The sequence below is a fragment of the Bacillus rossius genome, chromosome 18 (genome assembly GCF_032445375.1).
Source record: "Bacillus rossius redtenbacheri isolate Brsri chromosome 18, Brsri_v3, whole genome shotgun sequence".
In the NCBI taxonomy this organism is placed as follows: domain Eukaryota; kingdom Metazoa; phylum Arthropoda; class Insecta; order Phasmatodea; family Bacillidae; genus Bacillus; species Bacillus rossius.
Window position 1 is genome coordinate 3,596,122 of NC_086345.1, and position 25,604 is coordinate 3,621,725.

The 25,604-nt window shown below is 43.8% G+C and overlaps 1 protein-coding gene and 1 long non-coding RNA gene across 6 annotated transcripts in view; both read left to right on the plus strand.

Annotated features, from left to right (window-relative positions):
* LOC134541235 (tumor susceptibility gene 101 protein) overlaps positions 1-25,604 on the plus strand; it is a 100,235-nt gene that overhangs the window by 55,410 nt on the left and 19,221 nt on the right. For all 5 annotated transcript variants that reach the window (XM_063384505.1, XM_063384503.1, XM_063384504.1 and 2 more), the window contains exon 7: positions 24,284-24,531. In XM_063384505.1, the coding sequence (XP_063240575.1) occupies positions 24,284-24,531 (248 nt within the window). The remainder of the gene's footprint in view (positions 1-24,283; positions 24,532-25,604) is intronic.
* On the plus strand, positions 10,601-16,679 carry LOC134541237 (uncharacterized). The gene is made up of 2 exons (XR_010076577.1): positions 10,601-12,659; positions 14,899-16,679. It is a non-coding gene; the product is annotated as an uncharacterized LOC134541237 (long non-coding RNA).

Sequence of the window (25,604 nt, forward strand, 5' to 3'; positions counted from 1 at the left end):
GTGTCGTCGTCCCTGTCAACGTCCCTGCCAACCCCCCGCAGTGACCTGGGGTGGGCGTGTCCCCGTCGACGTCCCAGGTCCGGCTCCGGCGGTACCACCACAGGGGCGCCGAGGTCGGCCAGTACACCTTCGGTGACGTCATCCTCGGCCTCGTCACCGTCCACTGGTCCGCTGTCGTCGTGGTCGTACTCGTCGTGCGGGTCGCCTATCAGTCGAATGTCGTCCCTGTGCACCTTAGTTGTCCGTCCGTCGGCGCGACGCACGAGGTACGAGGTGGTGCCCAGTCTGTCTACGATCTCCTGTGGCCCCGCCCACTTAGGAGCCAGACTGGCGCAAAAGCCCCGCTCGCCAGCCGACAGGTGATGACACTTAACAAACACCTGCTGGCCAGGCTCTAGTCGTGCTGGGGGCTGGTGCGTCTGCGGCGTACGTCTAGTCAGGTAGTCAGCTTGGCGACGTCGGGCGTCTTCGCGCAGATCGTCCGTGGTCATGTTGTGCAAGTCGGGGGTTGCGCGCGCTTCCCCGGGCAGGGCGAGGTTCCGGCCCTGCACCAGTTCAGCGGGGGAATGGCCCGTGACCGCGTTCGTCCGACGGCGCAGGCAAAACAGCAGCGTCGGCAGGTGCAGGTCCCACTTGGTGTGGTCCTCGTCCAACCGGATGCGCAGCTGAGTTTTAATGTCCTGATTCCGCCTTTCGGTCGGATTCGCGCGCGGATGGTAGGTGGGCGTCGTGTGATGCTCCACCCCCCAACCCGCGCAGGACACTCGCCAGCTTCTCCCCGTGAACTGCACCCCGTTGTCCGTCAGCAGGACCGCGGGGTACCCGTATCGCGTGAAGAACTCGCGCTCGAGCAGGGCAATCACGGTGCCGGCCTTCACGTTTGGTACTGCGAACGCCTCCGCCCAGCGGGTGAAGACATCCGTGACCACAACAATGAATCGCCGACCACGGGACGTGCGAGGATACGGCCCCATAATATCCACCGCCACAGTGTGGAAGGGATTCCGGGGCCGTCGTGGGACCTGCTGCTCCTTGCCGTCGGGTCGCCTGGACTTCCGCTCCTGGCAACGCAGGCAGGCCCGCACGTAGCGTCTTACTTCTGCCGCGTCGCCAGGCCAGCGGAACGTCCGTCTGACCTCACGCAGCGTCTGCTCCGCGCCCGGGTGTCCCGCCAGGGGGTGGTCATGCAGGTAGCTCAGGACCCAGCGCCTGGCCTCGGGCGGCACGTGGGTCCGCCACCCGCTCGACCTGTGAGCCCCCCTGGTCTGGAGCGCCCCGTTCAGGCTCCGGCAGCCCGGTATCACCCCCTCCCCACACTCTGTCAGTCGGGTCCGGGTGTCGGGGTCCCGGAGTTGCGCCGCGTGGACCCACGCCAGCAGGTCAGTCATAGTCTCGGGTCGCGCGTCAGGTGCAGGAGCAGTGGGGCTTGTCAGCGCGTACAACGCGCACGGTCGCGGCACCGAGTCCTCTACCCCGCGCTCACGCTCAGGGAGGAGCACTTCCTCCCAGCCCTGGTCGTCGTGGAACTCATTCTCAGGGTCCGGATTCCGGGACAACTCGTCGGCCAACTGATTTTCACGTCCAGGAATGTGCTCGACCGTGAACGAGAATTCCTGGATCAGCATGGCCCACCGAGTGAACTTAGACTTCCGGCCCTGAGCGGAGTCCAACCAGCGGAGGCATTGGCTGTCGGTTCTCAGCGTGAATGAGCGGCCCTCGACGTGGTGACGGTACCTCTGTAGGGCCCAGACCACCGCAAGGCACTCTTGCTCATTCACGTGATACTTCCGCTCAGCCTGCCCAAACTTGGCGCTGGCGTACTCGATCACGCGCCTCTCGCCCCGGTCATCCATCTGGTACAACACCGCCCCCATCCCCTCCTGACTCGCATCCGTCTGGATGAAGATGGGGCGGCTGGGCACCAGGCGTGAGAGCGTGTGACAGTTCCTGAACCGGCGCTTCACCTGTCGCAAGGCCTCGTCCGCGGCGGGGGTCCACCGGAACTTAGTCTTCGGCGACAGTAGGTCCGTCATCGGGGCCGTCACCGTGGCGAAGTCGGGGACGAAGGACCGCAGCCAGTTGAGCAGCCCCAGCAGCTTCTGGAGCTGCTTCCTGGTCTTCGGTGCCCCCTTTCCCTCTATTAGCTCCAACTGCTCAGGTCGGGGGCGGCACCCCTCCGCCGTCACTATGTGTCCTAGGAACTCTATTTCCGTGGCCCCAATGTGGCATTTCTTTGGGGCGCACGTCAGTCCGTGTCTGGCCATACGTTCTAGCACCAATGCCAGATGGTGCGCGTGTTCCTCCCACGTCCTGGACCAGATGATAACGTCGTCCAGATAGGCACTGGCGAACTCACCAATGTACCCATCCAGAACACGTACCATCAGGGCCTGGAACGTGGCAGGGGCGTCCATGAGACCAAACGGCATGGCGCAGAACTGGTAACGTCGACCGTCTGGTGCCGTAAATGCCGTCTTAGGGCGGTCCTCCAGACATACCGGCACCTGCCAGTAGCCTGATTTTAAGTCTAGTGTCGTGAAAATAGTGGCGTCCCCCAGTCCTGCCAGTGCGTCTGTGATATTGATCTGCGGGGGCGGGGCGGGAATGGTCAGTTTGTTTATCGCCTTGAAGTTTACGCAAAAGCGTAGACTTCCGTCTTTCTTGGTGGCCAGCACCACCCGTGAGTTATACGGGGAGGTGCTGGGTTCCACTACCCCGTCACGTAACATCTCGTCAATTTGAGTCTGTATGGCCTCCCGTTCCCGGATGCCAAATCCGTATACCTTCTCAAAGGGAGGGCGGTGCGGTACCATCGGTATCCGGTGCTCCGTCACGTTTGTCCGTCGTAGCCGGTCCGCGGCCGCAAATACCTGTGCCTGAGAGGTGAGGACATGGTTGATGACATCGACGTACTCCTCTGGAACACCGTGCTGAAGGTCTTCTAGGCGAATGACTGACTGAGGGGGACTGGGGGGAACCTGGTGCACGCCGTACACCGTCCAGCGCCCCTGGGTGCCGAAGTGCATCCGGCCAGCTCGTACTTCCACGGTGGCGTCGACCTCGTGCAGCCATGGGACCCCCAGAATCAGCCCCTCGCGGAGCTCGGGGACCACCCAGGCCTCGACGTGGCTAACGTGACCAACGATGCTCATTGTTACCTGAGTGATGCCCCCTGCTGCAACGACGGCATCCCTGGTGGCCAGCTGCACCAGCTCCCTCCGCGGTGTCACTGCCTCCGCTCCCACCAGGTGGGCCGCGATGTAGGTTCGGCTGGCGGCGGTGTCCACCAGGGCCAGCATCTCCCGCCCGTTAGCGCGGACAGGAATTCGCAGCAGCTCCGGCTCCTCGGGGCCGACCTGCCCCAGCTGTGCAGTCGTCTGTCCCCCACCGCCCCCGGCCACCTGGCCGTCCGGGCGTGGGGAACTCGCGGCGAGGTCCGCGGCTCGCTCCGGCGCCGACGTGTTGACGTTCCGGTGGTCCACCTCGTCGACGACAGGTCGACGAGGCGGCTGGTCCGGCCCTGGTATAACCGGCCTCAGGGCCGCGGCGGTGGCGCCGGCAGTCAGCTGTCCCTGCACGGAGATGGCCGGCGGGATGCCTGCGCTGATGCTCTGGTTGTCCGCCCCGTCGACGGCGTATCGACGAGGCGGCTGGTCCGGCCCTGGTATACCCGGCCTCAGGGCCGCGGTGGTGGCGCCGGCAGTCAGCTGTCCCTGCCCGGAGATGGTCGGCGGGATGCCTGCGCTGATGCTCTGATTGTCCACCCCGTCGACGGCGTGTCGACGAGGCGGCTGGTCCGGCCCTGGTACACCCGGCCTCAGGGCCGCGGTGGTGGCGCCGGCAGTCAGCTGTCCCTGCCCGGAGATGGCCGGCGGGACGCCTGCGCTGATGCTCTGATTGTCCACCCCGTCGACGGCGTGTCGACGAGGCGGCTGGTCCGGCCCTGGTATAACCGGCCTCAGGGCCGCGGTGGTGGCGCCGGCAGTCAGCTGTCCCTGCACGGAGATGGCCGGCGGGATGCCTGCGCTGACGCTCTGGTTGTCCACCCCGTCGACGGCGTGTCGACGAGGCGGCTGGTCCGGCCCTGGTATACCCGGCCTCAGGGCCGCGGTGGTGGCGCCGGCAGTCAGCTGTCCCCGCAGTTGCCTCGGCATGGGGACAGCTGATGAGGAGTAGTCCCGTTGTCCCCTGCTTCCCGGCGGCATACAGGACGTTAGTGCGGTAGGCGCCGGTGGTGGTCGACGTGTTCTGTCAGTTACTGGGACTGCCGGTGGCTGGCGGGCCGGGGAGCGGCACCCAGTTGTCCCTCCGCCCCCGGTCCTGCGTTTCCCGCCTGCGACGTGTTGCCTTCGCGCGCCTCCTCCCACGCGGCTCTGGTGGGGCAGAGGCGATGCCAATGGTACGCGTCCGGGCAAAAACGGCATCGCGGCGGACGTTCGTCCCTCTCTCTCGTATCTGTCCGCTCGTGACGTCCTCCTCCTGTCGCAGCTGGTTCCGGGCGTTCCCTGGTGCCACCGCGGTCTGTTGTCCTGCGCGGTCCCGCGCCGCCGGCGTAGCTCACCACGGTCAAGTCACTGTCCGTGACCTCTGTGACGGTGACCCCTCGCGGCCCCGAGCGAGCACGGGGAGCTCTCGCGCCCCTGAGTGCCGTCCTCCACTGCGACATGTCACGTTCGATCACGCGGGCGAGGGCCACGAACTCCTCCGTGTCACGACCAGCAGCCGTCCTCATGAAGGGGCGAAACTCTGGCAGCAATTGTTCGACAATGGTTGGCAACGCCGCACTCACGTCCCCACTTGTCCCCAATCGGCGGAACATGCGTAACTTCTCGTAAATGAACTGCTCTGCACTCTCGTCCTCCTCCTGGTTTCGGCAATAAAATGTCCGCAAACACATTGCCCGCGCCTGATCGTTATCAAACCTAGTTTTGACTTGGCGCACAAAATGTCCCCACTCGGTATCAAAACTCCCGGCCATTGACCACCAGTTCCTTGCCTCGCCGCGGAGCTGTCCCGCCACTCGCGGCGTCCACTCCGCCCGTCGCACTTCGTACAGTTTTAGGAGGTGTTCACACTCCCGCAAAAACTCCCGCGGGTCCTCGTTGTCTCTCCCCGCAAACTCTGGCAACTCAAACTGCGTGCTCACGTACCGCACTACCGGCCCATCTGCGTCCGCGTGCCTGTCCCCCTGTTCCCGTTTACTGCCCTCAACTGTGCTGTCCGTGCTGTTTGCGCCCTCGGCCGCGCCGCCGGACCCGCAAACCTCGTTTTTTACGTCCATTTTCGCGGAGTCTCCCTCCTCACACAAGTCCGTTTCGAAACTCATTAGATCGTATCTTTCTTGTCCCGCCTGTTTCCACGCCATCCTGTCCTCCTGTGCTACTGATCCGCGGATCGTGAACACAATCTCCCCCAGTAATACAATACGATCCTCCCCAGCGCGTTATCTTCAGTCCGGGATACCGCTGCACCGCCGTCTTGTATTTCTGTCCCCCACGACGCGCTATCTCTCGCCGAAACGTCTCGTGTTCGCGCCGTTCCCGCGCTGCGTTATCTCCCGCCGGCGCGCCGGCGCGACGTCTCGAATTCGAGCCGCTCCCACGCCGCGCAGCCGCACCTGCTTCCGTTCTGTCCTGCACCTGCGCGCTTGCGTGCGCTTGCGTGCGCTTGCGTGCGCTTGCGTATGCTTACGGCCACACTAGTTGGGCGCCAAATGACGTCCCTCGGCTTCAGGTCCCCGTTTTCCCGTTGAAATAAATGTCCTGTTATGCCCGTACTGCCCTCGTCGGAGAGGTGTGGGTCCAGGCCAACGTGGCCGGGACCGGGAAAGGCGGGACCTGGAGGGAGAGTGAAGTGATTGCGAGGAATGTTGGTAGGTTGTCGCAAGCAGAACACGGCATTAACGAATTTCACGAGCCGTCTTTTATTAACGCTTATAAAGTCCTGCCGCAGCCTGGCGGAACCGTCGCGGAACAAGTGCCCTACCACGGCGACACGGACTCCCTGATGACGGGGCGGTTCTCAAATACGTTTCGGCGCGAATCGTAAAGTTTATCAATGCTAGGCTGACCCAGTGAGAAAGGGCCCGAAGACGGAACGCTGTACATACGCGGCCCGTTACGTAATGTGCCGTGGACGGCGAAAAGTTCAGTGACTCGTAGCACCACGTTCGCGTTGTAGAAACTGCCCGCTAGACACGTCTCCCGATGACTCGTAAGTTAACAATGCTAAGCTGATTCGCGGTGGCAGCTCAGCTGCCGTGACCGACTGCGGACTGAGCGAACGTTCAATCCCGAGCGCAACGTGCGCGGCTCGCGGAGCAACGAACACGTCTGTCTCCGCTCGAGACCAGGACGCGACTGCCTCTCCCCGCTCGCCCGCGGGCCGGCGCCCGCGGGTGGCGGGGAGGGAGGGGAAAATCGGCCGGCGTGGGAGAGAGCTCCGTCCCGCGGCGCGCCAGGCTGCAATTACATACTACGGCGAAACACTTCAGAAAAAGTTATTGAATTATTTACAAAGACATACACGAGACATTAATTACACAGCGAACTTGCACAATGAATAATAAATAAAATAAGTTAATTACACACATTCAAATCCCTTAATCGTTTACAAATATATACACACTGAAATAAAAGATAAAGTCACATAGAAAAAACACTCGTTGGCATGCTAGGGCGCACGCGGGTGCGTCCCTGGCCGTCGCACACACTGGGGTTCACTGGGGGGGAAAATAGGCCCCCTCAGGCCCGCGTCGGTGGCCAGGTACGGCCTCTGTATCTGGGAGGGTACGACGACTGTCGTCAAAACATTCAAGACAATTAATGACGTTAACAGATTTTAACTTTGATATCGTACATATTACTGATCAAGGTCAATTAACCAGGTCCAGTATGTACAAGCTACAAGTCTTTACGTAGTTAAGTAGTATTAAGTTGTTTTTGCGAGTTTCAAATTAGGTCTTGATCGTAAACATCATAGTTTAAGATATCTTGCCATTAAAATAGGACAGGTAACTTCTCGCTGTTCTTGTTAATTCGGGGATGGGGCAAACAAACCTCGTCGCGTCGTTACAATACCAAGAGGCTGTGGAAAACCTCTCCGAACCCCTGTCTCTCCTCCGATGTTGCTGGTTAGATATCACTCTCCTCCGATGTCGCTGGTTGGGTCTCGTCTCGATGCACCTCCTCTCGTGCTGCTGGTACTCCAGCAGGACTGGCGTCGGTCACCTGGAGTCGTCTAGAAGGATGATGTCCTCCGGTACACCGTCTACGATGCCGTCTACCGCTGTCGAACTCCTTCCATATCGAAGATTGATAGTCCTTTTCTTCTTTTCTTCTTAATTCGTCGTTGATCCAGTTCTATTTATGCTGTTAGTCAAAACTTATCGTCGTCGTCGATTCTTTAGTAGAGCTTCGAACATCGGTAACTACCTCTTCTTCATTGTGTAGTTCCGGTATTTATTATAAAATCATCAATTTCACGTAGATTCTAGCTATTCAGTCGTCGTACCAATGTTTTACGTGATATTCTTACATTCATTTATGACTAACTCACGGAGCTCTTTCTCTCTAATCCTTCTCCCATGATAGTAGAACAGAAACTCAAGTTCCAATTTGTTTCAAACAGTCAAAGCTTTCTCTATTGAACACTCTCCGAAATCACACTGGAAATACTAAATTCTTTAAATAAAATATATGCGCAGTCGAGCGTCCAATCACATATACTCTTTCCTCAGTAATGACCCAAAAACAATATTAAAAGGTGTAAGCTCATTTCCTATTCGTCGCCGTTTAACAAATGTTTGCAAAGACATTTCATAAAATTATTACTTAGATAAAACATGAAAATACTTAAAGAGTAAAACCAAATTGACCTGACCATAGAGATACAATACTGGTAAATATAATTCATAACAGGACTAAGACAAAGTCATAGAGGTAAGAAGTAAAATAATAAACATAAAATTCATTTCTATTGAGGGCTTCTCAAATACCTCTATAGAATAGTCCCCTTCAGAAATGTGACTAACGAACTATACTCTGATATAGGTCTTAGGACCATTTCTCATCATACAAACATCTCATCTATATTCTAATTATTGGCAGAAAATTTACATTTCATATTATTGACCTTATTTACATACTTACTTGCAAACATAGAGTATTGTCACCGATATATGTCTTCAAACGGACATATGTGTAACAGTGTATACTATTCTACAGGAGTGTAATATTTCCTCAACTGCGTTATATTATAGTGTCCTATTACTTGTTTCGTTTTAATGTCAGACAGTTCGTAACAGTTACTTCTAATAATCTTCGTGATCATATATGGTCCATCGAAGAGTAGAAATAGCTTCTTAGTAACGTACTTCCAAAATTGGCTTACTGGATTCGTTCTCTTGAGTACTAAATCTCCACAATTAAAACTCATCTTGCTGGAATCTTTCTGGTATTTTCTCCGAAGATCCGCAGTGGATGTCAACTTGGCTGCGACCAACTCTTCAGTTTCCTTCTGTATCTCGACTAATTCTTTATCTTCTGCGGCCAGAGCTTCATCGTGATGTCTCGGTAGTAACGATGACGGTATTATCAATGATCTTTTTCCTGTTAACGCTTCATATGGAGTAACACTGGTAGAACTGTGTACAGTATTATTCAAAATGCATTCAATGAACGTTAATTTACTCATCCAGTTCTGCTGTGTATCGTGGCAGAATGTCCGCAACATATTACCAAGTGTGCGCATTTGTCTCTCCACAGGATTACTCTGCGGGTGTCTCACCGAAGACGTGGTGGGTACGATTTGCAGTTTTCTGAGTCCTTCTTGCCAAACTTGACTCATGAATTGTGTGGCATGATCTGAAATAATTTTCTCCGGTCGACCCACTTCCGCGATAAACTGTTTAACTTTCTGGAATACTATCTTGCTGGTGGCATTGACTATGGGATACAACTTGGTGTATTTTGTAAATAAATCTACCATCACGAACACATATTTCACCCCGGCTGTTGATCTAGGTAATGGTCCCAATACATCCACTGATACCAACTGCAGTGGTCTCTCCGGAAGGATAGGTTTAAACTCACCTTCGAGATTTTGTTGGGCATGTTTCGCTTTCTGACACAAGTCGCACGATCGAGTAATGGCGGCGACTGACTTCCGCTTGTTTGCCAAAAATTCTGAAGTGTTTTCAGAATTACTCTATGGAGTATATTTCCTAAAATGCCAATATCTATAATGTAAAATGTGGTCTAGTTGGGCGCCGTGAAAACTCTATAAAGTACTAGTGCTGTGATTGTGTATGTAGCACAACTACTAACCTCTACAGAATATTAACTAAAATATGTATTGTTATGTTGATAGTGAAAATAAATTATTCTCAAGTTGTATGTACTGGTGTAGTTTGACTCAGTGTGAATACCAAACAATAAAATGTCGTATAATTCCTTAGCAGTATGTCTCCTTCTCTTTGGTGTAAGTATTCTGACCTTAAAATCAACAAATATAAGTAGTGTGTTTAAAAGCATTAACTTCTCTATGACTGCTGATCTCAGTGTAATAAAAACTAATTATTCTTTCAAGACAATCCAAGCTAAATATTTCTGTCTATCTGGTTTAACATACACATGATATGTAAGTATGGTTATCAATCGGAAAAATAAAATATAATGAAAATTTAACTTTTTACTAGGGTCAAAATCATGGTTGTATGGGTGACAATACTCTTTTGCAACATATCCAACTGTAACATGAAAAGTGACAGAGTCAATGATTAGCAAGCAACATACAAATACCTTTGAGACAATTATTCATGTTTAAATAGGTTTTTCATTAAACAAAATTTCAATATCCGTTATACTTAAATGTCTTTCAGAACTAATTACGTTTTACGTAATTGTATCACTGAATAATAGTTTGGTTATCAGTCAATATTTTAAATATTATTGAAACACATTTTAACTGGCAAATTAGTCTTTTCTTTGTTTTTACTAGCTCAGTCTCTTTCGGTAGATCAAACTGTCTCAAGACTTCTCAAGACTTCTGGACCTGGGGCTATTCTTTAAACATTCAAGACAATTAATGACTTTAACAGATTTTAACTTTGATATCGTACATATTACTGATCAATGTCAGTTAACCAGGTCCAGTACGTACAAGCTACAAGTCTTTACGTAGTTAAGTAGTATTAAGTTGTTTTGCGAGTTTCAAATTAGGTCTTGATCGTAAACATCATAGTTTAAGATATCTTGCCATTAAAATAGGACAGGTAACTTCTCGCTGTTCTTGTTAATTCGGGGATGGGGCAAACAAACCTCGTCGCGTCGTTACAATACCAAGAGGCTGTGGAAAACCTCTCAGAACCCCTGTCTCTCCTCCGATGTTGCTGGTTAGATCTCACTCTCCTCCGATGTCGCTGGTTGGGTCTCCGTTTTGATGCACCTCCTCTCGTGCTGCTGGTACTCCAGCAGGACTGGCGTCGGTCACCTGGAGTCGTCTAGAAGGATGATGTCCTCCGGTACACCGTCTACGATGCCGTCTACCGCTGTCGAACTCCTTCCATATTGTCGCGGGTTGAAATTTTGCAGGGTTGTTGAAATCAAATTTAGGGACTTTACTGACGGGACTCTGGGCTGGCTGCTCTGTTCACTCGTCAGCGCAAGTGGCGTGACCATGTAATTGGGGCACGGGGCCGGCGCGGCGCGCTGCGGGCTTGCAGAATTTTGTTTGTTTGTTTGGCCGCGCGCTGGCGCAGCCACGGGCCGCAGTTACTGGGGCGCGCTGTCGTAACAAGCCGCGCGGTGTGGCCTGCACATCGGGGTAGAGGGGGGTAGCCTTCCCAGATGTTCTAGTTAGTTGTTTAGTAAATTTGACTTCAATAACGAGCTTTTGTTATGGTAGGCGCGGCAGGGCGCGCGAATTTAAGCGCAAGTGAGTGGTGACTCGGGGCTCACTCAGGCGGAGGCTATGCGTCTCACCTGTGGTCACGAGTTGTTAGTTCGTTCGTGATGTAGGAATTCAGGCTCACTCAGGCGGAGGCTATGCGTCTCACCTGTGGTCACGAGTTGTTAGTTCGTTCGTGATGTAGGAATTCAGGCTCACTCAGGCGGAGGCTATGCGTCTCACCTGTGGTCACGAGTTGTTAGTTCGTTCGTGATGTAGGAATTCAAGCTTTCGGGCGGAAGCTATGGCCGACGCCAGAGGCCACGAGTCGTTTAATTTAAGTTAGGTCATAATGTAGTCATCTTCAAGCTTTCGGGCGGAGGCAATGGCCCTTGTCACTAGTCGTTTAGTTATAATTTTTTAAAATGTAATGTTCGTTCGGATTTTAAGGGCAGGAGAGGCCCCTACGTTAGTTTTAAGTAATCGATCAAGAAAGGCTTTTCGGAAAATGTGAGTATGGACTTATCTTTGTTTTAATTTTAAGTATTAATTATGATTTGAGGTATTCGGAAGGACTAGGGAAGTGTTTAGTGAAGTTCTCTCATTCTCTCTCTTGTAAGGTCGTTCAATCGTTAAGGAAGTAAAGAGATTATTGTTTTAAATTGTAATCCCGCTATTTAAATGTTCTTTAAAATGATGTTGAGTATTTGACTTTAAGAATAAAATAATTTTAATTAAGTATTATGTTATTTTGCAAAATCTCCTTAGTTCAGCTCTCACCAGACATCCTGTACGGGATGACGAACCTATGATCCTAGGTACAGTAAAGTATTTTATGAAGTTAAGACTAGTTGATGCCAAGCGAGTTGTTTCTATGTAAAGAGCTACGATTCTCTCCCCCCTCTGAAAGTGAGACGTGACAGAAATGGTGGAGGCGCCGGGTAGGTTCTATTTCTGGAGAGAGAGAGAGGTAGATTTTTATGTTTATTATTAAGTTAGTTTCAGCTTCTGATAGCAGGTTATTAAGAGTTTACTTGAGGAGAGGATTACGGAATTTAATCTAAGTGGAGGAAGTCTTTGAGATTTTTTTTTGACGTAACAGATGTTTATTTGAGTATACTTGTAAGGATAAAGTTTATAGTGATAAGTTGTTTTAAGTCGTTGAATTTATTGTAGATTTATATCGGGGATTATTACGTGAGGAGAATACGTTATAAGTTAAATGCTTATTAGAGATAATGCAAGTGGTTTAATTTAATTGAAGTTCATTTTAAGATTGTAGGTTAAGAGAATTATAATTTAAAATAAAGTTTTTTGTCGTAAATAGGAATTATTTTCAAGAGAAGTTTGTTTTGTTTTCGTGCGCGTAGGAGACGAGACGTACGAATTAAATCAGTCGAGGGAAGGATAAACGTTAGAAAGGAATTAAAGAGAAAACGAGAGTTTATGTAAAAGAGAGTTATAGAATTTATAGTGATGTTTTGTTTTAATTAGAAAAATGTTGAGAGTTGTTTCAGAACGACACGTCAGTGGACGTGGCAGAATGAACACGTGACGGGGAGGTGCTGAGACCTAGCGGAGAACGGAGGAACCGCAAGCGAGGGTTGGCGCACCTGATGGAATTCGGTGACGTCACGGGCTCATACGGAGACGTGGACAGGCCGTGACCTTGTTTTGATCAGCTGTACGGTAACTTAGCGATAAGAAAATAGACTATTGGTTAAATAAATTTAAATTTAAGTGTGTTTTAGAAGAAGAGGAACTTTCAGTATGTAAGTAATTTAATTCAAGAAGTGTATGATGTATAGGCTAGAAGTGTTTCGTTGTAAGTTGTTTATGTTTTTGTTAGTTAAATTCTACCTCGGTTTTAAAAATATTTTTTTGGGATTTGTAAACATTATTAAGGAGGTACACTATAAAATCGATAAGCATTAAGAAAACTGGGAAGGCTAGATTTTGTGTGTAGAGGGAATTTACTCCAAAAGAACAGAGAGACAAAATTAATGTTTTCATTAGGGCGAGGGACCCTAAGGTGAGGTGTTGTGTCCCTGGGAAGAAAGGGAATTGTAGCGCAGACCATAGGAGATGGGCTGACTACGGAATTAAGGGTCAGGAGAATCCTGAGAGTTGTGAGTAGTTTGGGGCAGGAGTTCCCCATGGTAGTACCGAAGTGGCTATCCTGTATGGGATAGGGTACCATTTCAATGAAGTTTGTTGGTGGGGTTAGAGCCCCCTGTGTAGTGGGCCTATAGCAGATAGGCACTACAGTGAAATTTTTGGTTATTTTGTGAGGTAAATTCCCTGGAGGTTAAGTAAGATTGGATTCAGTTAGGAAGGAGGGAAATGAGAAACATTGCTGTAGAGAGTTAGTGTACTTGCCTAATGTGAAATTGAATTTTACTAAATTAATTTAGGAGAAAGTTTTGTTCGGTAAATAAATAATAATGGAAAATAGCTAGATAATTAATTAATTTTTTTGAGTAAGGTGTTTTAAGTAATGAAATAAAATAATGTGAAGTAAGTTTGAATAATTGGGGAGGAGTTTCTTTAAGAGTTTAGATAATTGTTTTTGAATTTATTGAGATATTCAGCCAGTGAAGTTTGAGTGTGAGAGATACAGTGAGATTTCAAGGAAATCGGTTGTTTATTAATTAGGAAGAATGAGATTTTTTGATTAAGAGTCAGTAAGCATAGTTAAAATTTACGACATGATATTTGTTGACAGTTTACAGTTATTAAGGAGAAAACAGAGTAATCTATTTATTTTTATTTTAATGGTTTGAAGATAAGATTATGAATTTTTTTTGGAAGTTTCTTTGGCATGTTGGAATAATTTTTTTTGATTTTTAGAATTTACAGAGAAAATTTAATTGATTTACATTAGTTTGGAAGTATGGAGGTTTAGTGTTCGATTAGCCCTAACTTGATGGTCGGATCTCAAAAGAATGCCGTAAAACCGATAGCCAATTGAGAGGAATGCGGTAGGTGCTTGTGTAGAGAGGGGTTGTGGGAAAACTCCTTGGGACTGATGGCAGATCAGGGGCCCTAAATAGTGTGTGATGCTGTAAAACCAGTGCAGAGAAAGCCTGGTATGCTTAAATTTTTGGGCACAGGTTATGTAAACCTGGGGTTCCATGGGATTTAGTCATGTTAGCTGCTGTGAGACATTAAGATTTCCAGGCTCCATAGTAAATTCAATGTAAATTTTTGTTTTCTTAAAATAATAAATTTGTTTTTAATTTATTTGAGATATTTGATTTGGAACAGTGAATACAGACCCCGAGGAATAAGAGTTGTCATGCTGTGAGAGGAGAAGGTGGTAGGCCTAAAAGGGTACAGGCACCACAGAGGTTATGTGCATTGCATAATTTAAATATAAGGAAACTTGAGAATTTGAAATTTTGTTGTTGGTTTGTACACCCATAAGAAGAGTATAGGCAGAATTTTTATTGTTATGAGATGTCTAATTTAATTGAAAAGAAGAAAGTTTAAAGATGCAAGGTAACATTATTATTGTAATAATTGAAAGAGATTAAGAGGTAGAGAGAAATAGGCAGTTTTTGTTTGTAAGTACTAAAGTTTACATATAGAAATTTAGTAACTAAGAATGAATAATAAGTTAAGTCTAGTGTAAAAGTTTTTTTTAAGTTTGTTAAGTTAAGAGTCACAAGTAAATTTTTTTTTAGAGAGAATGTCTTTGATAGGAAGTATTAGAAACTTATGGGAATTTTAGGGTAACATAAATAATGTAGGTAATGAATAATAAATAGATGGTAGGTCTTAAGTTAGGATTAACATTTGAAGCAGAATTTAATTAAGAAGAAGGAAAATAAATAGGCCTAATGAAAAGAACAAAAAAGGATTTTATGGTAAAGCATTTTTTTTAAGTAATAAACAATGAATAATAATGTTGTTTCAGGGTAATGTGTACTAATAATACAATTTTTTTTTAGGACCAAAGAACAGGAATTATGTAATTTAAATTAACATGTATTTTTGAAACTGTTACAGATTCCTTAAGATGAGCTGAGCAGCAGTCCAGTTTACAAGATGACAAGAGTTCGAGAGACAAGATACAAGATCACTGAAACAAGAGCCAAGACTGAAGATTCAAGAGAAGAGAAAGCTGGCAGCCATGGACTTACAAGTGGAGATTAATAAGGTCATGTAAAGTTTTATTTTTTTATGGAAGACAGTAACTGGAGTTTTTTTTGTTATAAACATTATTTACAGAACTTTTTAGGTTATAGTAATGTAATGGAACTAGTGAGTTGTGGTAGCTGTCAAAAAGAACTAATACCTTAAGTTTAATTTTTAAAGTTAATTTTCTTAATTTACAGAGGGATTAGTAGTTTTTTTTTTAAAACCTTATTTAGGTTGGAATTTAAATACAATAGCTTATTATAAATGTGTACGAACAGTTCAAGTTCACAGTACTGATAGGTAGGTCAGATGATCTTATTGATTTTGATGATTTGTTGTTTTGAGTTGATTTTTAGGTGTTGTGAATTAGACAATGAAATAGTTTTGAAAACTTAAATTATTTCAAGCTAAGAAATAGTAAATTTAATTGTAACTCAAAGGACACCAGAATTTAATTTTTTTTTGAATTAGTAATGTTTGAAAATTTTATACTTTACAAGAAAGGTTATAAACAAACAGATCGGATGGAACAAGGATGCAGTAAATCACAATTTCATTTAGAATTATTGATTTGCTTTTGAGGTTATGAAGGAAAAGTAGCTATAATTTAAAAATTTGAATAAAAATGGTTTTTTTTTAATTTGTTTGAAATAGAAAATTTAAAAGTTAATTAGTCATGATCTAGGTGGGTGATGGGGTGGGAATTGGCCACTCTTTTTCCCTATAACCTCCCTAACATGGCCTTCTATTACATCTAACAGAAAAAAAAAAGAAGAAAAAGAAGACTTATTATTAGTTAGAATGTTTTTTTATGAAGATACCTGATGAACTTTTTTTTTATTGTTGGGAAGAATAGTAGCAAGATTAATCAGATGTTTTACTCAGAAGAAGAAGAAGAAGAAGATAAAGCAGTTTTATGACTCGACAAGCCAGAGATTGGTGTTTCCCCTCTGCGCTCCTATTGACTACGTTGTTTACTCTCATGGGATAGCTGGTTCGGCACCATGGAGAGAGATTGGTGGGCATTGTGGTTGCCCCCAGAAGAAAAGAAGAGTAGAAGAGGTTATGGGTGGGTCATGTGAACTGACCTTCAACCCAGTTACTTCGTGGGGACTATTTGCTGTATAGAGAAGATCAAGACTCAAGAGTTAGGGAAAATCATTGGAGGTCATGTTTCCCTTCCTTAAGTTTTTCCTATCAAATTATTTGCCTGATTAGATTATGCTAAGGGTGGGATACTTTATGTTAGCAGTTGAATTAATTAATTTTATTTTTTTGTGTGTTTGCATCCTTGCCCATCGATTGCAGTTTAGTAGTTAGTTTTGTATTTGTCAGGCGTGATGGTAATGCCTGTTGATGATGTTTCAGAATTGTAATCTGTTCGTGATGAGGATGGCACAACTCCGAAGCAGATGTGGGGAGAAGTTGTGAGCTGCCCTGGAAGCCAGTCCAGTAGCTGTTGGAGTTGAGTGGTGTTTGCTGATGGCCAGCCCAGGGAGCTACTCTTCTCGACAACACTGACTTCGAGGAGTTGCACCAACCTTCACGAGATAAGAGTTTAATTAATTGAAACACTGTAAGGACACTTAATTTTTTTTGAAGAACGAAAGAAGTATGGTAATAAACGGAAACCGAAAAAAAAAAAAAAATAATAATTATCAAGAATTTGCACATTGTTTAACGAATACTGAGAAACTAAGAACAGTAATTTAATTTGTAAAGAGAGCTTCACTAACAGAACAATTTTTTTTGAATTGAGAACTCGAGCCTCTGAAGGTTCCTGTGAGAACAAACCAGATAAAAGTTTTACCTTTAATTTTATGAATACTTGTTGTTTTAAAATAAATCTTATGCAGAATCTAGATGTATGTTCAGACAGCAAGGAACTAAGAAAATTATTATTTTTGTGAAATGAGGAATTTATAGTTATGGTTTAATGGAAAAAGACAATTTGTAATTTTGAGGTAGCTCGATGGGGCTCGAGCTCTGTGAGGGGAGGGTTATGTCGCGGGTTGAAATTTTGCAGGGTTGTTGAAATCAAATTTAGGGACTTTACTGACGGGACTCTGGGCTGGCTGCTCTGTTCACTCGTCAGCGCAAGTGGCGTGACCATGTAATTGGGGCACGGGGCCGGCGCGGCGCGCTGCGGGCTTGCAGAATTTTGTTTGTTTGTTTGGCCGCGCGCTGGCGCAGCCACGGGCCGCAGTTACTGGGGCGCGCTGTCGTAACAAGCCGCGCGGTGTGGCCTGCACATCGGGGTAGAGGGGGGTAGCCTTCCCAGATGTTCTAGTTAGTTGTTTAGTAAATTTGACTTCAATAACGAGCTTTTGTTATGGTAGGCGCGGCAGGGCGCGCGAATTTAAGCGCAAGTGAGTGGTGACTCGGGGCTCACTCAGGCGGAGGCTATGCGTCTCACCTGTGGTCACGAGTTGTTAGTTCGTTCGTGATGTAGGAATTCAGGCTCACTCAGGCGGAGGCTATGCGTCTCACCTGTGGTCACGAGTTGTTAGTTCGTTCGTGATGTAGGAATTCAGGCTCACTCAGGCGGAGGCTATGCGTCTCACCTGTGGTCACGAGTTGTTAGTTCGTTCGTGATGTAGGAATTCAAGCTTTCGGGCGGAAGCTATGGCCGACGCCAGAGGCCACGAGTCGTTTAATTTAAGTTAGGTCATAATGTAGTCATCTTCAAGCTTTCGGGCGGAGGCAATGGCCCTTGTCACTAGTCGTTTAGTTATAATTTTTTAAAATGTAATGTTCGTTCGGATTTTAAGGGCAGGAGAGGCCCCTACGTTAGTTTTAAGTAATCGATCAAGAAAGGCTTTTCGGAAAATGTGAGTATGGACTTATCTTTGTTTTAATTTTAAGTATTAATTATGATTTGAGGTATTCGGAAGGACTAGGGAAGTGTTTAGTGAAGTTCTCTCATTCTCTCTCTTGTAAGGTCGTTCAATCGTTAAGGAAGTAAAGAGATTATTGTTTTAAATTGTAATCCCGCTATTTAAATGTTCTTTAAAATGATGTTGAGTATTTGACTTTAAGAATAAAATAATTTTAATTAAGTATTATGTTATTTTGCAAAATCTCCTTAGTTCAGCTCTCACCAGACATCCTGTACGGGATGACGAACCTATGATCCTAGGTACAGTAAAGTATTTTATGAAGTTAAGACTAGTTGATGCCAAGCGAGTTGTTTCTATGTAAAGAGCTACGATTCTCTCCCCCCTCTGAAAGTGAGACGTGACAATATCGAAGATTGATAGTCCTTTTCTTCTTTTCTTCTTAATTCGTCGTTGATCCAGTTCTATTTATGCTGTTAGTCAAAACTTATCGTCGTCGTCGATTCTTTAGTAGAGCTTCGAACATCGGTAACTACCTCTTCTTCATTGTGTAGTTCCGGTATTTATTATAAAATCATCAATTTCACGTAGATTCTAGCTATTCAGTCGTCGTACCAATGTTTTACGTGATATTCTTACATTCATTTATGACTAAATCACGGAGCTCTTTCTCTCTAATCCTTCTCCCATGATAGTAGAACAGAAACTCAAGTTCCAATTTGTTTCAAAACAGTCAAAGCTTTCTCTATTGAACACTCTCCGAAATCACACTGGAAATACTAAATTCTTTAAATAAAATCTATGCGCAGTCGAGCGTCCAATCACATATACTCTTTCCTCAGTAATGACCCAAAAACAATATTAAAAGGTGTAAGCTCATTTCCTATTCGTCGCCGTTTAACAAATGTTTGCAAAGACATTTCATAAAATTATTACTTAGATAAAACATGAAAATACTTAAAGAGTAAAACCAAATTGACCTGACCATAGAGATACAATACTGGTAAATATAATTCATAACAGGACTAAGACAAAGTCATAGAGGTAAGAAGTAAAATAATAAACATAAAATTCATTTCTATTGAGGGCTTCTCAAATACCTTCCGCTTGTTTGCATTGTTTATTTATCAGGTTTAAATCTTGGCCAAATTAATTGAACTGTAACACAAATTATTTATATATGTGTGTCTGGTTTGGAATCAGTATGATTTACTGAAAAACTATGTCCTATCAGTGTAATGAATGGTTGTACCCTTATAAGCGTTGAATATTTATGAAAATTTTATTTCTTTGGTTTTTAAAGCCACAGACTTGTATTTTATTTATTTCATTTAGACAACAACATGCGTCCGTGTTTTCTACATGGCACGCTCTGTAATATTTTGAATGTTATAGTAATTTTGGCTTTTTAAAATCTGTTATTTATGTGCAGTAGAGTAATTTGTATTTTTTTATAATTTCTTTTCATATTTTTAATGATCCATTTGCTAATAGTATATACACTTCTCCATTTATTATAATAAACACATATTCCATTATTGGAATTCGTTCAGAATGGGTATCACAAGACTACAAAAACTATTCTCCTGCATAAGAAAGGTGATAATACCAGTAAAGAAAATTATCGTCCGAGAGCAATTACGTCTTATATCTAGGGACACCTGTATTTCGCGAATACATTTCGTGTCAAGTTATTTTACAAAACACTGTAGATTTTTCTTGTAATTATTGGCTGTGGTCGGTGAAGGCTGTTTTCCCGCACTTGACGGGGCCAATGAGGACGTAGTTACCGTACTGCTGCACGCCCGCAATTCGCCAAACCTCTAAGGAAAAAGCTACAGTTATGTGTGAAATTGCCTGACACGAGATGTATTCGCGAAATACAGGTGTCCTTACTTATATCGAAAAATATTTGATCATTGTATGATAATTTTAAGTATGAAAAGTACAACATACTTTCAAATTTAATACATGGTTTTACATCAACTCTAAGTACTAAAACACATACTGCTTATTTTCTACAAAATAAATCTATACACGGCAACTGATTATGAATCAATTGAGTTTTTTTATAAAGCATCTAAGGCCTTGATTGTTTAAATATATTGTTGGATAAATTAACTAAACTAGGAATACTATCAAATGCACAAAAATAGAAGAGTTTGATCTTAATGATATAAAGCATAATCTATCTATTTAGCACAGCCCGAATAATTCATTCCCCATTGTCAAGACTAAAATTAAAAAAAACAGCGAAAGAAGCAGTATAAAATAACTATCTCATTATCTTTGCGGGTGACTCAAACATCATACAAACAAAACGAAATATTCTTAAACGCAAGAAAGCATATTTTAAACACTGTAAATAACTTAGATTTAAAATCAAAAGATAATTATCAGTCTGTAAAATTTAGTTAACGATGAGTTGGAAACAGAACATCAAACATATATCATAGGTGTTACTGCGAACAGAGAACTCTCACAAACAATACAATTCGTTTCTGCGCAACCTGCAAGCTCCGGTACCTTCTGTAAAAACAAATATATGTAAAACTTTTCCGGAAGTCGTACCATGGTAACGACTGAAATATGAACCCTTACTTCTAAATCTACTTATCTAGAGAACAAATTGTATTACATTATTTTCATAAAATTAACACCTACATACGAACAGAACTAAGCCCTTTCATTAATTTTTTTAGTTACGTGATATTTTTTTGAGTTATAAAGGAATCCAACTTGAACAGTAAAAAAGAAAGGCTTTTAATGAAAAAACAAACAAAGTCATTATAGATAACTGTTCAAACCATTTAAGATTCATCCTGTTACATAATTTTTTATATTTATATACATCTAATGTGTAAACAAATCTGAAAAAAAAAAGGCAATAAATTCCGATTGACTTCATTATCGAACTAGAATAAAACACAAAATACACTTGCAGAGAACCAACAAATATATTGTATATAATATATAAACTTTAAAATTGCCTTTATTATTTAAAAAAAATTATTTAAAACTCCAAGCAAATGTAAGAACACGTCTTCTAGATATAATGTAAAATTATAATGCCGTGTCCGAATTCGCCTGAAGAATATACTTGTAGATACTTTGGAAGTGACTTCGCAAGGCTGTCAAAAATGGACGTGAAGTATGCTATGCAATACGCAAGTAAATTAATCTGTGTAATTCTCGCGTACTTCCAGTTGAAAATATGTTTTCATTTGAAAAATGTTTGGTCATATTTTATATATCATTTAAATAATTTATGAGGTCGTAAAATAAATATCATTTATTTTCTATTTGACTGGTATAAATAAATAAATTGACAAAATTAATTTATGGATTTTTAAAATGAAGTTTCAACAAACACATGTACATATTTAGCCTACCGATCGTTACTACAAAACAAAAGTACAACAATAATGTAAGTTGCCGTAAATTCACGTGACAGCGATGAAGTGTTAAAAAAAAAAGACTAATTTCACATGCGTTTAAAAATAAAATCTAAAAATCTTTTTCGGCTGGCTAAACATTGAACCTATCCGGATTCGTCAAAGGCAAGTGAAGACGCAAGGTTGCAAACATGTAACGGTGGTCAACGTTTAACTGTTTGTGTAATACATATACGCACACACCTGTGACAAAATTCGTAAAAAAATAAAATTTGTAGAAGGCCAAAACCTTTGTTGTACACACACACAGTTAAATTTTTTTTTACGGGGGCAGGAAAACTACATTACTGGCCAACTTATTTGAATGTAGTGGTTAGCTGTGAACGAGCGTTCTTGCAAAAGAGATCAAATCTGATAGTTTTGGCCACATAATCAACGCAGTAAAACATACAATTTGTATATCGTACATGTGCAGTGCACCAAATTAATATTTATTATAATTACCTTGGTTAGCACTCGGTTACATACGCGTTTCTAACTGAAATGTACCAAAAATAGTAATATTTATTCTCTTGCGCTTTGTTGAGGATTCAGTATTCTTGGGTGGGTGTGAGGGACATGGACAGAGAGGTAAAGGGATTGGAAATCTAATACTCGCCGAGGCAGAGTACACCCTTCCCCCACCCCCCTCTACCTGACCGGTCGTAAACATGACTCCCCGCTGGGCGATACGAATTCTGAGAACAGCGTCCTCTTTCCCACCCCCCTTCCTTTTTCCGCGCGTCGCTACATCGTTCAACCGTACTGCTAGTGCGCTCTGTTGAGGACGTAGGTAACTACGCGTGTCTTTGCCCGCTCGCGAGAAACTCAGGATCTTAGCCTTAACACATGTTTGCTTTCCAATTGGTTGATTTCTTAGCGAGAACAATTTTTCCTTGTCAATTGGCACTGTCTCATTCGCTAACTTCTCTCCTGGCTGGGCATCGTTGGCTCACGTTGTCCAAACAACTGCGGTTCAATCATGAACAAAGTGCGAGTGTGTGAAGGTTTGCATGATAACTTGCAACTGAACGAATGCGCGAAATTTCTGTATCTCTACACATGACTACCGCTAGTTGAACTTGTCCCGAAAGTTTCTGGGCTTTCCCCCCACCAGAGCTGCTATCGGTGTTAAATGTAAACACGGCTGAACTAAGGGGTGTCTGATATTCCTGCGTAGCAAATATCATTGTACCCCCTTTTTTTTTAATGAGCTCTAAGCTATAGTTTTTTGATTCGTCACACATTCATTTCATTGCATCATGTTTTATGCTGTACAAGTCCCATTACCGTTGTGCGCGCCTCCAATGAAATGAGTAATTAACGTAGATGCAAAAGAGCGCTACTCTAAATCTATGACTGCGCTGCTTGAAATTATGCCGTAATTCATTGGCTTCATTACTTTGATACCACACAAATTGAACGGCGTTACTTTGAGGGCCAGGTGTAACCTAGTTTTGTGTAGTTATGTTTTATTTTCTGTAATGACCTTGTTGATGAAACAAAACACCCAAGTAAAAAAAAATGTCCTTGAAAGTAACATAAAAATTAGACAACCTCGACTATTTGGCGACTTATTGTGAAGACTACATCAATTATAATCAAATCAACTTTCTTGATTGTTTACATGTCAATCTTGATTGTTTACATGTCGATTTCAGCCTGAGCCTATAGTATTCAAATTTACTGTGTCCAATTTTTTTTTTTTTTTAAAGATTTAGGAATCATTAATATTAATCTCAATGATTGAATTGAATGTGGTTTTTCCATTACATAAAATATGCATCCTTATTTTGTTAACTTAATAGCAAACTAAAAATAAAATATTCTTTAGAATCTATGAAACAATGAATTAACATTGCAATCAATATTATAATATTAATAATATGCAACACCACCTATCATTAGATTATGCTGAAACATTTTCATTTGGTCATCTGGGATAGGACTTGCTTTTTTATAAAATAAGACAACTATTTTTTTTTTAACCTGGTAAATTTAATTCAGCCGAGGCACAAAATTGTCCATGTTGGTTAAGGGGAATTTGTAGTGATGGACGAGTCTGCAAATACTGGATTCGGTCGAGTCGAGTCTAGACTTAACTTTCTAGTCCAGGCGAGCTCAAGTAATCACAAAAAGTTTTTTTTAAAGGTATAGAGTATTAAAATGCATCACAAAATAAATAATGCATGCAGAAACTTACTCAAAAAGATTATATGTTGGTAAACATTGTAAGTAATTCATTATTAGTGCTGAGACATGTATTAACAACAGAAATAAATTTTAACAGCATCTGGGTTTTTTACTTTGTTTTTTGCCTTGTTTAGTAGTATATTAAATATTTTGGTATTTCTGTAGAAAAGTGGCTTGTTGGAAATGAGGAAAATAATAATAACGAAAGTGAAAGATTGGTCGAATTATGTCGGCTACATTAAATATGTATTATTAATGTATCTGACCAAAACTAAAATAAGCTTTTGCTTAGGTTGTCATTAGTCTTACTTCCGAGATTATGTAATGTTTTTAGAATGTTAGTAACCGAATCAACATTTTTTAAAAACCATTCAATGTAGCAAACCTGTGCTTTAACTATAAATTAAGCTAAATGGAAAGTGTAAAGACATTTATTAAGGTATTAATAGAGACCGGAAAAATTCGCGAATTCATTTCGCGATAGGCTAAAATACAAATAGTTACACCTCAGTGCTGCCTCTGCTATTGGCTCACAACTCACCTGGATGACTCTGGGCCAACGAGAAAACGCCCGACCAAAGCTTTATCGAATCACAGGCTGCTACGTTGGGACGTCTCACAAGACATCAGCCAATGAGTGGGTGACATTTGACCGAGTGTAGGTAGAACTATGGAGTTCATCCTGCAGGTCATTGAACCCGCAAATTTTTCCGGTCCCTAGGTACTAATCTGTTTTTGTGTGTGTTATTGCTTGTTTTGGTTGAAGGAGACGGGGTAATGTGTTTGCAGCGTTCATGCCGGTGCCAGGGGGCTCTGGGCCAGGGACCACACCCTACCCTGTCTTCCCCACCGGCACTCCCTACCCGACCCCCTCCTCCGGCTCCTACCAGCCGCCGTACCCCCCCTACCCCCCGAGCAGCGGCTCCTCGACCGGGTTCCCCCCGTACCCCCCCAGCTACCCCTCGTTCCCTGGGGGCGGCGCCGGGGGCGGCTACCCCTACCCCCCGTCGCACATGCAGGGGACGCCCCAGTCGCAGGTGGGTGTGTGTGTGTGGTTTCTTAAGGCCAGTTTCATTTTTTGAAAACAGGAGATTTTATTGTTATCGTTTTTATTTTTAATGAATTATTTTTTATTTAATACAGTAGAACCCCGATTTAACGAAGTGCTATGGTTACCGAAAATGTTTACTCTAAATCGATGTTTCGTTAAATCCAATTTACCGATTTTCAATGACCCCCGCACTCATAATCGTAAGAAATACATTAAAGTTTATTAAAATACAGTCACAACCTGCAGCGTTTATAAAAAATACGAGCTACATACACATTGCGTCACAGTAAAAATTTAAAAAAAAAAAACGGCAAATTGATGGAAATTTACTGTCAATAGCGCGCCGTACGCGGAGAAAGGTCATTGTACTCTGTCAGCTGCTGTTACGGCGCGGCGTAGCCGCCGGCTGGCTCTCTTTGTTCGCTGAGCTGCGCATGCGCAGTATAATTCACTCAACGCTCCGCCCAGACTCGTGACCTTCCATCAGCAGCCAGCCAATAGATGCGAGCTTAGCGGAAAAAAATAAAACCTCCTCCGCCCGTGTTTCAGTTTTGTCCAATTCTAATACCAGTTTATTGGTATACGCAGTTTTCTCGCTGCCTTGACATGTTCAAATTTACGTTCATCTTGATGTCTTGATACCAATGATTAATTATTTTCAATCCCCAGAAAGAAATGGTTAGTAAATAAAGTCATGTACCAATGAAAAAGCTAAGCAGATTGTCAACAGGCAGTGTAGTTAATTCCAATCGCAATCTGTAGTAAAAATCCAAGAAGAAAAGCAAAAAATTGAAGTCTGAACAGCACTTATAAAAAACGTATTCCAAAAACTAAACACCGCGCACAAAGCTCTTACTGAGAATAATAGAGCTGTAGCAAACCGTATGTATTCGGTATTGAGTAACGGGTGCGCCATCTAGTACCGAGTAATGAAACGTTACACACGGCTGCATCTCGTTACTCGTATTTTTCGTATGTTTTATGCATGCGCGCGCATATTCAATGAATTTGCGTTACAAAGAACGATGTTTGTTTATTAATTAAAGTATAATTTGGAAA